This window comes from Chiloscyllium plagiosum, unplaced genomic scaffold (assembly GCF_037043375.1).
Source record: "Chiloscyllium plagiosum isolate Xiang-an unplaced genomic scaffold, Cpla_swu_hap1 HiC_scaffold_36, whole genome shotgun sequence".
Classification (NCBI taxonomy): domain Eukaryota; kingdom Metazoa; phylum Chordata; class Chondrichthyes; order Orectolobiformes; family Hemiscylliidae; genus Chiloscyllium; species Chiloscyllium plagiosum.
In genome coordinates this window covers 45265744-45278326 of record NW_028270174.1, presented here as the reverse complement: position 1 = coordinate 45278326, position 12583 = coordinate 45265744, and the positions used below count along the sequence as shown (strand labels likewise).

Genomic DNA, 12583 nt, shown 5'->3' with positions numbered 1-12583 from the left:
CATACAAGTTCACATACTCCTCACATTCATAGCAAAGGAAGAATCAAGACAAAATTGAAGACTTCTTAAACTAAAATTCTTACAATAAGTTTGTCTATTATTTATTTAATTCAAAAGTCTGGCATTATCTTCACTGCTTGGCATAACAACTGGACAAAATGATGCACGTGCCTGATGCAGAGTGTCAGCTCTTTAATTCCAATATTGAAGGCTGAATATTACATTGATCTTACTGAACATTATTTTGAAAAAAACATTATTGAATATTAACTGAATCTGCTTATTGAGTACCTCCACCAATAGTAATAGTGTTGGTTCCAGCTCAGATTGAAGTAGTAACTCATTGTCCTTCCCTTTGAAATTGTCCTTATAGTGCTTTCTGTTGTAAGGAACCCGCAGGCTCTCTGGAACGCCAATCTTATTCTCCAGAAGACGAAACTGCAGGCTCTGAAATCCAGATGCAGGTACTAAATAATTCCTTTAAAAATATATTGTAAAAGAAATGATATGTTACACAGAACATTATAAACACTGTAGATGGAAATTCACTAAAAACTGTTCTTTTTCTCATGTTTCGTATAAAACTAAACAATTGTTAGATTGTAATTGACTTTGTTTTACTATTACATTGGTCAGTTCCATTCTGGAAGAAAGGAAATTTGTCAACAGGGATACACATAAGATGAGTCCGTTGAGTGGAAAAAAATTAGACTTTTCATCTTACAACCACCTAAGGAGATGTAGGTTATAACCTTACCTTCTGGATCATGGGATGCCTTATGCAGATTAAAAATTAATAACATATTTGTATGATTACATTAAAGATGACCTAACAATCTTATTAATTCCTATTAAGAAGGTGCATTTTCCAAATGATTAAAGACTGACAATAAATGTCTTCATGCTGACATTCACCATACCTTTAGAACAAAGAACTACAAACAAAAAACTTGCAGTTTATGATGTCTATAGAAGGAGAAAGGATTAGAGCAGAAGAAGAAATCAAAGGAATTAGGAGTAGGTCATAGAGTTACTCAAGGCTGCTTCAATTCAATCAGATCAAAGCTAAGCTTTTATATCAATTTTACTTTCCTGTTCTATTTCCAAATCTTTTTGACTCCCAAAACACACAAGAAGTGATCACTGAGTATTGAATATACTCAAGGACTCAGCAGCCACAGCCTTCAAAGGGAGAGAATTCCAAACATTCACAATGAACAAGTGAAGAATATTTTCCTCACTTTCGCCCTTAAATGGCTAACCCATTACAGAGCTGAGGAGAGGAAATGTATGTGATGCTAATCATCAGGGTCTGAGTTTGCACAGCAATTCCCTTGCCTCAATGGCCTTGATGTGCTCACCAACATGCAATGGGCAATCTTCTTTGGGTATCATCCAAGGAGCGTTGAAATCAACGTTTCGGGCAAAAGCCCTTCATCAGGAATAAAGGGCTTTTGCCCGAAACGTCGATTTCGCTGCTCCTTGGATGCTGCCTGAACTGCTGTGCTCTTCCAGCACCACTAATCCAGAATCTGGTTTCCAGCATCTGCAGTCATTGTTTTTACCTAATCTTCTTTGGGTCCAAGTCAAAGGTCTAATTGTTCAGGAACAAGAGAGTTGAGAAGAAACAGGGAGGATGCACATGGGAGTGGGAAAAGGATGAGAAGTAGGGGAATCAGAAAAGCTGCATGTGGTCTTTAGGATGTAATGAGGCTAAAAGGCAACTGGAGGAGGTAAAGAGGCTACATGGGAATGAGGAAGGCTGCAAGGAATGCTGGGGTGAGAGAAGGCGGCTGCAAAAGGGGTGGGGGAGACTGCATGCAGATAGGAAGGGGAGGTAGGCTTTGAAAGAAAGAAAGACTGCATGGATGGTTGAGAGAGAGGATGGTTACTGGGATAAGGGTGTGGGGGATGAGGCTGCTGCAAAGAAAAAACATTCATTTTAAATGTGTCAATAAAAGGGATATTCAACGAAACCAGGAGCCAGGAAACTTTGAAATCAGTGAGGCTATGAATTCCTTGCAAATTAATATGGAATTTATAATTTAAGGGCAGCTGGAGGAGAGTGGGATCCAAGGAGATGGTTCAGCAGGGTGGATGAACCGCCAAAATTACAGGAGTCAGCAAATGAGTTAGAAAGGCATAGACGTTAGAAGCCAGTTAAGGTATAAGTTACTTTGAAAAAGTTGAATGGTATTTATTTTAATGTAAAGAGTCTGACAAACAGAGCTGATGAGTTGAGGACACAGATTAAAACAGGAGGAAATGATGTAATTACTGTCAGTGAAACATGGTTGAGAGAGGAATAAGATTGGCAGCACAATATTCCTGAATTTAGGATATCTAGGCAAGACAGGGAAGGAGCGGCGGGGGGGTGACAATTTTGATTAGGAAAAAGAAAGAGGTACAGTAAAAAGGAGGAATGCAAATTTCTAATTTGTTTGAATAAAGAAAAAGGGTGGGACCATCAAATCATGTGTACCATGGATATTGAGGGATACACAGTGTTGCATTAAGAGAAAAAAGGAGGCTGATGACTGTGATCAAGAGTGTGGTGCTGGAAATGAATAGCATCCGAGGAGCAGGAGAGTCGACATTTCAGGCATAAGGCCTTCATTTGTACGCCGGGGTTGGGGGGAAGCTGAAAGATAAATGGGAGGGAGGTGGGGCTGGGGGAAAGGTAGCTGGGAATGTGATAGGTTGATGAAGGTGGGGAGGAGGCAGGTGATATGTCGGAGAAGAGGGTGGAGCGGATGGGTGGGAAGGAAGGAAGATGGCCAGGTAGGACTGGTCAAGGAGGTGGTACTGAGTTGGAGGCTTGGGACTGGGATAAGGTTGGGGGAGGGGAAATGAGGAAATTGGTGAAATCCACATTGCTCCCTTATGATTGCAGGGTCCCAAAGTGGAAGATGAGGTATTCTTCTCCAAGTATCGGGTGGTAAGGGTTTGGCGTTGGAGGAGGCCCAGGACCTGCATGTCTTTGTGGAATGGGAGGGAGAGTTGAAGTGTTCAGCCACGGGACGGTGGGGTTGGGTTGTGCAGGTGTCCCAGAGACGTTCTCTAAAATGATCTGCAAGTAGGAGCCCTGCCTCCCTGATGTAGAGCAGACCACATCCAGTGCAACAGATACAGTAGATAACATGCATGGAAATACAGGTAAATTTCTGTCAGATCTGGAAAGATCTTTTAGGGCCTTGGATGGAGGTGAGGGAGGAAGTGTAGGTACAGGTTTTGCACTTGCTGTGGTGGCAGGAGTAGGTGCTGGGGATGGGGGGTGGGCTGGTGGGAGTCGTGTGGATCTGACGAGGGAGTCACAGGAGGAATACTCTCTCCAGAAAGCTGATAGGGGTAGGGAGGGAAATACATCCCTAGTGGTGAGATCCGTTTGCAGGTGGTGGAAGTGGCAGAGGATGAAGCGATTTACGTGGAGGTTGGTGAGGTAGAAGGTGAGGACTGGGGTTGAGGGGGGCGTGGTTCTGTCCTTGTTGCGATTGGAAGGGTGGGGTTTAAGGGTGGAGGAGCGGGAAGTGGAGGAGATACTCTGGAGGGCAACATTGGCCACACGGGAGGGGAAATCACAGTCTTTGAAGAAGGAGGCCATCTGGGATGTTTTATGGGGGAATTGGTCCTCCTAAGAGCAGATGCAGTGGAGGCGGAGTAATTTGGAATAAGGGATGGTGTTTTTACAGGAGGTAGGGTGGGAGGAGGTGTCGTCCAGGTAGTTATGGGAGTTGGTGGATTTGTAGTAAATGTCCATGTTTAGTCTGTCGCTGGAGATGGAGATGGAGATAAAGAGGTCCAGGGAGGGGAGGGAGGTGTCTGAGAATTTGAGTCCAGGTGAATTTGAGATCGGGGTGGAAGGTGTTCGTGAAGTTGATGCACTGTTCAACCTCCTCATGGGAGCATGAGCTGGTGCCAACACAGTCATCAATATAAAGGAGGAAAAGGTGAAGAATGGTGTCGATGAAGCTGTGGAAGATGGACTGATCCATGTACCCGACAAAGAGGCAGGCATAGTTGATGCTCAAATGGGTGCCCATGGCTATCCCTTTGGTTTGGAAGAAGTGGGAGGATTGGAAGGAGAAGTTGTTGAGAGTGAGGGCCAGCTCTGCCAGGCGAATTAGTGTGGAAGGATACTGGTTGGGTCGGTGCGAGAGCAAGAAATGCGAAAGGAAGGCCTGGAGACCTTCATCAAGGCAGATAGATGTGTAGAGGGACTGGATGTCCATGGTGAAGATAAGGCATTGGGGGCTGGGGAAATAAAAGTCTTGGAGGAGGTGAAGGATGTGGGTGGTGTCCTGAACGTAGGTAGGGGGTTCCTGGACTTAGGTTACAAGAGAATATATTCAGGCTGGTCAGAAGAGCTGATCAGTGGCAAAATGAATTTGAACTGATAAATGTGAGGTATTGCACTTGGGCAGGACAAACAAGGCTGATGGAATACATGATGAATGTTAAGAATCTGGGAAGCACTCAGGATCAGAGAAACTTTGATGTGCATTTATACCGCTGCCTTAAGTTCTTCAGCCATGCAGATAAATGGTTAAGCAGGCAAATAAGATACTTCTTTTATTAGGCATAGAGTTTGAGAGCAAGGAAATTATAGAACATTGAACATAGAACAATACAGCACAGAACAGGCCCTTCGGTCCTCGATGTTGCGCCGACCTGTGAATTATTCTCAGCTCGTCCCCCTACACTATTCCCCTACACTATTATGCTAGAACTGCATAAAATATTATTTATGCCATAGTTCTGTAATCTAGATTATAACATTTATATGATAGTCCTGGAGAGGGTACACAGAAGATTTACTAAGATGCTGTTTGGACTGGAGAGTTTCAGATATGAAAAGAGATTGGACTGATTGGGATTGCATTTCTTACAGCAGAGAAAATTGAGAGGGGATGTTATTGAGATGTATAATATTATGAGAGTAGACAGGAATAAACCTTTCCCCTAATGGGAAGGATCAATGACCAGTTTAGAGGAGATGGCTTTTCACCCAGAGGATGGTACAAATCTGGAATACCTCCCTGTGAGGATGGCAGAGACAGAAACCCTGATAACATTTGAGAAATGGTTTGATGTGCACCTGTTATGCCAAGGCATAGAAGGCTGTATGCCTAGTGCCTTTGTTTCTGATGTACTGAAGTGTTTCTTTTGTGCGGTAGATTTGTATTATCAGGAGCTACTGTCAGAGAAGAATGTAAAGGATGCAATTGTAATAAACAATCCGACAGTTATTAAATTAAAGTTTGAGATCTGATATGCATTGAAAAGACTAAGTAACTGATTAAAGTCTTCCAGTACTACCCTCTCTAGTACTATCATATAAACGGTAAAATCTGGATTTCAGAACTGCACACAATACTCTAGCTGTGGCATAAATAATGTTTTATGCAGTTCCAGCATAATTTCCTTGCTCTCAAACTCTATGCCTAATAAAAACAAGTATCTTACTTGCCTGCTTAACCATTTATCTGCATGGCTGAAGAAATTAAGGCAGCAATATAAATGCACATCAAAGTTTCTCTGATCCTCAGAGTCTTAACATTCATCATGTATTCCCTCAGCCTTGTTTGTCCTGCCCAAGTGCAACACCTCCCATTTATCAGATCACATTCATTTGCCACTGATCAGCTCTTCTGACCAGCCTGAATATATTCTCTTGTAATCTAAGGTTATCCTCCTACATACCAAATTTTGTATCATCTGCAAACTTACTGATCAACCCTCCTACATTCAAGTCTTTTGTGTATATGTGATGAAATCACATTCGCTATAACAGATGAACGTCATAGAACATAGATCATAGAGCAATCCAGCGAGAACAGGTCCTTTGGCCTGTTGCACCAACCTGTGAACTAATCTAAACCCATCCTCCTATACTATCCCATCATCATCCATATGTTTATCCAAGGACTATTTAAATGCCCCTAATGTGGCTGAGTTGAACACATTGGCAGGCAGGGCATTCCTCACCCTCACCACTCTCTGAGTAAAGAACCTGCCTCTACCTATCACCCCTCAATTTGCAGCTATGCCTCCTCGTACAAGCAGATGTCATCATCCTCGGAAAAAGATTTTCACTGTCCACCCTATGATCATCTTGTATGTCTCTAATAAATCCCCTCTTAGCCTTCTTCTCTCCAATGAGAACAGACCCAAGTCCCTCAGCCTTTCCTCATAAGACCTTCACTCCTGACCAGGTAACATCTTGGTAAATCCTCTGCACCTTTTCCAATGCTTCCACATCCTTCCTGCAATGGGCCGACCAGAACTGTACACAATATTCCAAGTGAGGCAGCTCTAGTGTTTTAGGTAAAAACAATGACTGCAGATGCTGGAAACCAGATTCTGGATTATCGAGGTTTCGGGCAAAAGCCCTTCATCAGGAATACAGGCAGAGTGCCTGCAGGGTGGAGAGATAAATGAGAGGACGATGGGGGTGGCATTTTGTACAGTTGCAGCATGACATCACAGCTCCAGAACTCAATCCCTCTACCAATCAAACCTAACACACCATATGCCTTCTTAACAGCACTATCAATCTGGGTGGTAACTTTCAGGGATCTATGTACATGGACACCAAGATCCTCTGCATATCCACACTACCAAGAATCTTTCCATTGACCCAGTACTTTGCCTTCCTGTTATTCTTTCCAAAATGAACATTCATCTGCATTAAACTCCATTTGCTACCTTTCAGCCCAATTCTGCAGTTTATCCAAGTCCCCCTGCAACATTCTTCCACACTGTCCATTACTCCACCAACTTTTGTATCATCTGTAAACTTACTAACTCATCTACCTAAGCCTGCATCCAAGTCATTTATAAAAATGACAAACAGCAGTGGCCACAAAACAGATCCTTGTGGCTGAATATTTTCCATCAACCACCACTCGTTACCTTTATACAGAAAGCCAGTTTCTAATCCAAATTGCTGAATAACCTACAATCCCGTGCCTCGGCATTTTCTCCAATAGCCTACTATGTGGAACCTTATCAAAGGCTTTACTGAAGTGCATGTACACCATATCATGGCTGAGAGTTTAATGTCATGGCTTTTTCTTGTTGATGCGTGTGTGACATATTCTGAAAATTAACAGTTGCTAATTTATGAGCTGCTATCTTGTACTAATTGAAACTGCAGCATCAAGTAAACTAATGTTTTTGTTGTAGTTGTAAGTTTAATTAACTAGCTATTCCTATTGAAGATATTGCGGATTTTTTCTGTTTATGCTCTGTGTGAATTCAAAGGTCATATACATTAGTACAAATACCGAAGTGACTATGTGACTGCAGCACTGATCAAATGGATTAATGAGAATGAAAAGGAATCCTCACAAAAAAAAAACCCTGTTTTCAGCAACTAAAGTGAAGGTATGATTTGGAGATGCCGGTGTTGGACTGGGGTGTACAAAGTTAAAAATCACACAACACCAGGTTGTAGTCCAACAGGTTTAATTGGAAGCACACTAGCTTTCGGAGCGATGCTCCTTCATCAGGTGATAGGTGATCACTATCACCTGATGAAGGAGCGTCGCTCCAAAAGCTAGTGTGCTTCCAATTAAACCTGTTGGACTACAACCTGGTGTTGTGTGATTTTTAAAAGTGAAGATAGGTCTCTTAGAAAATGAGGCGAAAGTGGGTACTGCAGATGCTGGAGATTAGAGTCAAGATTAGAATAGTGCTGGAAAGGCACAGCAGGTCAGGCAGCATCTGAGGGGCAGGAAAATCGACATTTTGGGGAAAAGCCCTTCCTCTTAGAAAATGAATCTGGGGAGATAGTTATGGAGAATAAAGAAATGACAGAGGAGTTAAACAGATATTTTGCAGCAGTCTTTAGAGTGTAGGAACAACAAATATCCCATTAATACTAGTGAATCTTGGGGAGGAATTAAATATCATCACCATTGCTAAAGAAGTAGTGTTCAACAAACAAATAGAGCTAAAGGCAGGAATGCCCATGGCTCTGATGGCTTGATTCCTAGCATGCTAAAAAAAGTGGCTACATGGATACGAGATGCATAGTTGTAATTTGCCAAAATTCCTTGGATTCTGGGGAAGTACTGGAGGGATTGGAAAACTGCTAATGTGGTACCACTTTTCAAAAAGGGAAGTAAGCAAAAAGTGGATAATATAGGCCAATCATCTATTGTTGGAAAAAAATTAGAATCATTATTAAAGAAGTGGTAGTAATATATATTGGAAAATTATAATCTAATCAAACAGAATCAGTATAGCTTTGTGATAAGGAAATTGTGCCTGCCTGACTTTAGATTAGATTACATTATAGTGTGGAAACAGGCCCTTCGGCCCAACAAGTCCACACCGACCCGCCGAAGCGAAACCCACCCATACCCCTACATTTACCCCTTACCTAACACTACGGGCAATTTAGCATGGCCAATTCACCTGGCCCTGCACATCTTTGTGACTGTGGGAGGAAACCGGAGCACCCGGAGGAAACCCACGCAGACACGGGGAGAACGTGCAAACTCCACACAGTCAGTCGCCTGAGGCGGGAATTGAACCCGGGTCTCTGGCGCTGTGAGGCAGCAGTGCTAACCACTGTGCCACCGTGCCGCCCACTTATGAGCGTTTTTTGAGGAAGTGTCAACCAGAGTGAATCTAGGGGAACCAACTGATGTGTTGAATTTAGACTTCCAAAATGCATATGACAAAGTACCTTCCAAAAGCTTGAAGTCATAAGATAAGAGTCCAGGATGTTGGAGTATTATATTGGCATGGATACAGCGTTGGCTAATGGGCAGGAAACAGAAGATGAAAATAGGGCGTACCTTTTTCAGGTTGATGACTCGTGATCAATGAGGTTCCACAGCAATCAGTGCAGTGCAAAATATATATTAATGATGTGGAGGAAGGAAGCGAATGTACTGTGACCAAATTTGCAGGCAATACAACAATAAGTGGAAAGTCCACTTGTGAAAGGGAAATGAGGGGTTTACAGAGGGACACTTACAGTTTACAGAGAGATGCTGATAGTTTATAGAGAGTTACTGACAGTTTAATTAAATGGACAATGGAGTATCATGTGGGAAAACGTGAAGTTGTAAATCTTGTCAGGGAGACCAAAAGAACAGTATTATTTGAATGGAGAAAAATTACAGCAAGCTGCAACACAAAGAGACTTGGGGGGACTTGTACACAAAACACAGAAGGCTAGCACACAGGGGCAGCAGCTAATCAGGAAGAGCAATAGAATATTGGCCCTGATTTCAAGGTGGCTGGAGTATACGAATATGGAAGCCTTACAGCGATTGTATAAGGTTCTGGTCAGACCATATCTGGAATACAGTGAGCAGCTTTGATCCCTTATTTACAGAAAGATATTTGTTGCTATCACTTCCTTAATTGATTCAAATTTTAATCCAACAGTAGAAGATTGTTAATTGGACTATAATTATTCACTTTTTGCTTCCTTCCTTTTTTTGAATTTCATTGGAAGCCGTTCAGAGAAGGTCACATGGATAATCCCCAGTATCGAGGGATTGTTTTATGAGTAAAGATGAAACAGGATGGGACTCTCCTCATGGGAGTGTAGAAGAATGAGAGGTGATCCCTTTGAAACATACAGGATTCCTAAGGGACTTGAGGTAAATGCTGAAAGGATGTTTCACCTCACATGTGAATCTAAGACCAGAGAGCATCATCTCAGAATAAAGGGGTACTTACTTAAGACTGAGATGAGGAGGAATTTCCTCTCAGAGGGTTGAGATTCTTTGGAACTCTTTGCCACAGAAGAGCTGTTGGGACAGGGACCTTGTGTATGTTGAAGGCTGAGATAGATAGATTGTTTGTCATTGGAGTCAAGGATTATGGAAAAAGGGGAGGAAAGTAGATGTGGGAATGCTGGACCAGCCATAATCCTATTGAAAGGTGGAACACACCTGAGGGGTGAAATGGCCAACTCCTGGTCTGATTCTTATGGTCCGCAATATTTTGCTTTTATTATTATTTGCTCCATTTTTAAATGTAGTTTTGCAAAGTTTAGTTTTTCTGATAATCCAAGCTAGTTCTGTGGATAGAAACATCAAATTGTGGCAAGTAAATAGGTTGATGCTAATTAATCTTCTTTAAACTTTGAATTGAAATCAGTAGCCATGTGAGAATAGAACACATCGCTATTTGTTCAATATTTTCTGAACTGCACACAGTATTATTGTGGTGGTTGCTGTACTGTTCAAGTCTTTTGGATTTTGTTGCTATCTGAATATTGCAAAGGGCCAGGTTTACACAAATGAAGCTAATTGCACAAACTTTGTGTGATTGTCTGACAATGCCACGTGTGTAATCCGTATCATACAGAAACTTGGGTTTTCAATAGACTTTATGAATAGTCAATAACGCTGAATCAAATTTTAGTCTGGCTAAGCGTCAGTTACATTAAGTTTCTTGGAGAGTTTCTCAACTCAAGACTCAGCAAGATCTCTTGCAACATCTTACCAAACTTACCTCATTCTGAAGAAGTGTCACTGGCTCAAAATTTTAACTGTTTTCTCTCCACAAATGCTGTCAAACCTAATGAGTTTCTGCTTTTGTTTTCAGATTTTCAGAGTCCACAGTTGTTTGTTTATTATATCTCTTTATTAATTACTTACCTCGCTACCTATCTTTAGTCCAATTATAACCCCATCTTACCTCTCACCACTTGCCACTTATTGGATATCCACTGAAAGACCTCGCATATGTGCATTACTTAAAAGGCTGCGGTGTACCAGCCAAGCACTTGCATTCTGAAGCTGTCCTGCTCAGCAACAAACATAGAAATTACTGGAAAAGCTCAGCAGGTCTGGCAGCATCTATGAAGAGAAAACAGAACTAACATTTTGGATTTGACCATCCTTCCTCAGAACTGCTCAGTGTTGGACCTTCAGTCAGAGGATGTCAGAGAAAGGGAAGATGGTGACACAATTCTCCAGTAGGGATCTGTAAGTGTTGTGGATGGAGGGGTCCAGAGGATGGTGGCATACTCTTTCTGGACGACTGGCAGAGGAGGCCATGGAACCAGACCCGGGCAGGCTAGGTTCACTACCTGGGTCAATGTGATGTCCATTGTGCACAGTAATGGCCAACAGTGTAAGAAGACGGTCAGTGAACTCCTTTCAGCTAGAGTAAATGCAACTCTTCTCTCTGCTACCACATACTCACTCTACATTTTATCTCTGTTAACACATTCACCTCTTTCTGGTTCCATGGCCTCCTCTGCCAGTCCTCCAGGAAGAGTATGCCACAATCCTCTGGACCACTCTTGCTATAACCATTACCATCTTTCTTCACTTAATTTTGATCCCTCCTAACCTCTTGCATGACTAACTCTGTGTTACCTTTATGTTGTATACTCACTTGCCCATGACAGCTCACCACCTTTCAAACATTTGCACCAACTCTGACAGCCATGTTACCCACTTTCCTCTCACTCAATTCCTCCCTTTTTCTCATTTCAGGTGAAGCAGAGTTCAGTAGCCCCTTCAATCACCACCCAGCCACCCTATGCTCACCTGCAAAGAGAGACTCCTGCCTCTCACGAAAAGCTACTAGGAGTGCTCCTGCAGGGATGCTGAGACATCTATGTCCTGTCAACTTAGTGAGTACTATTTTTCAGTCCACTGCAAGCCTTATGTTAATCCTGCTCGCAATGTCATTTTCTGGACATTACTTCAAACCATTGGCTGCAATACCTTCCCTCCCTTGTGATTTGCAGGTATCAATGAGTCCACAAATTTGGTGAAGAAAAGGCTGGTTCTGTATTAAGATATCGCCTCACTCTTTGAGGAAGACAGTACCAAACATTGAGGAAGCATTAGCAGGTGTGCCACCTGCACCCTCCACTAGTACAGATGTTGACACCTCTGGGAGAATCTCATGTTTAGAAAAATTTAGAGAATAACCTGGTGAGCACCTCACTTTGAGGAGAAAGTGAGGACTGCAGATGCTGGAGATCAGAGCTGAAAATGTGTTGCTAGAAAAGCGCAGCAGGTCAGGCAGCATCCAAGGAGCAGGAGAATCGACGTTTCGGGCATGAGCCCTTCTTCAAGAATTCCTGAAGAAGGGCTCATGCCCGAAACGTCGATTCTTCTGATCCTTGGATGTTGCCTGACCTGCTGCGCTTTTCCAGCAACACATTTTCAGCAGAGCACCTCACTTTGATAGTTCTGGGGTTGGTCAATTGAAGAAATACACCAGACTGCTAGCACACAGAGGACTGCTGGAGACCAAACTTCTGCTGACCTCCAGACAGGAGATGAGCTTGTGGTGTTGACAATCAGAGACTTCATCCAGAATGCACAAGAACGAGTGGCAGACAGGTATGTGGGAGATGATGGTTCTCATAGCCAAGAGGCAGCGTTAGTACAGCTGCACAATGTTGACTCAGCTGCCTCAAGTATGTGATTGGTTGGTTGCATCCATGGAGAGATTGGAAGCTGAAATGGTGAGCAAGGACCAGCACCCTGAAGGTAAGCTAGGACCAGCATCTTGGAGGTGTGCTGGAAAGGTGCACACAACTTCACCCCATCAGTCCAACCACTATTCTCAGGATTCTGGGCATTGCAAC

General features: G+C 42.7%; 1 protein-coding gene across 3 annotated transcripts in view; it reads right to left on the bottom strand.

Moving 5' to 3' along the window:
* The window catches only part of LOC122559359 (tryptophan 2,3-dioxygenase-like), a 95881-nt gene that overhangs the window by 35185 nt on the left and 48113 nt on the right, over positions 1-12583 (bottom strand). For all 3 annotated transcript variants that reach the window (XM_087980136.1, XM_043708807.2, XM_087980135.1), the window contains one exon: positions 292-478. In XM_087980136.1, the coding sequence (XP_087836262.1) occupies positions 292-478 (187 nt within the window). The remainder of the gene's footprint in view (positions 1-291; positions 479-12583) is intronic.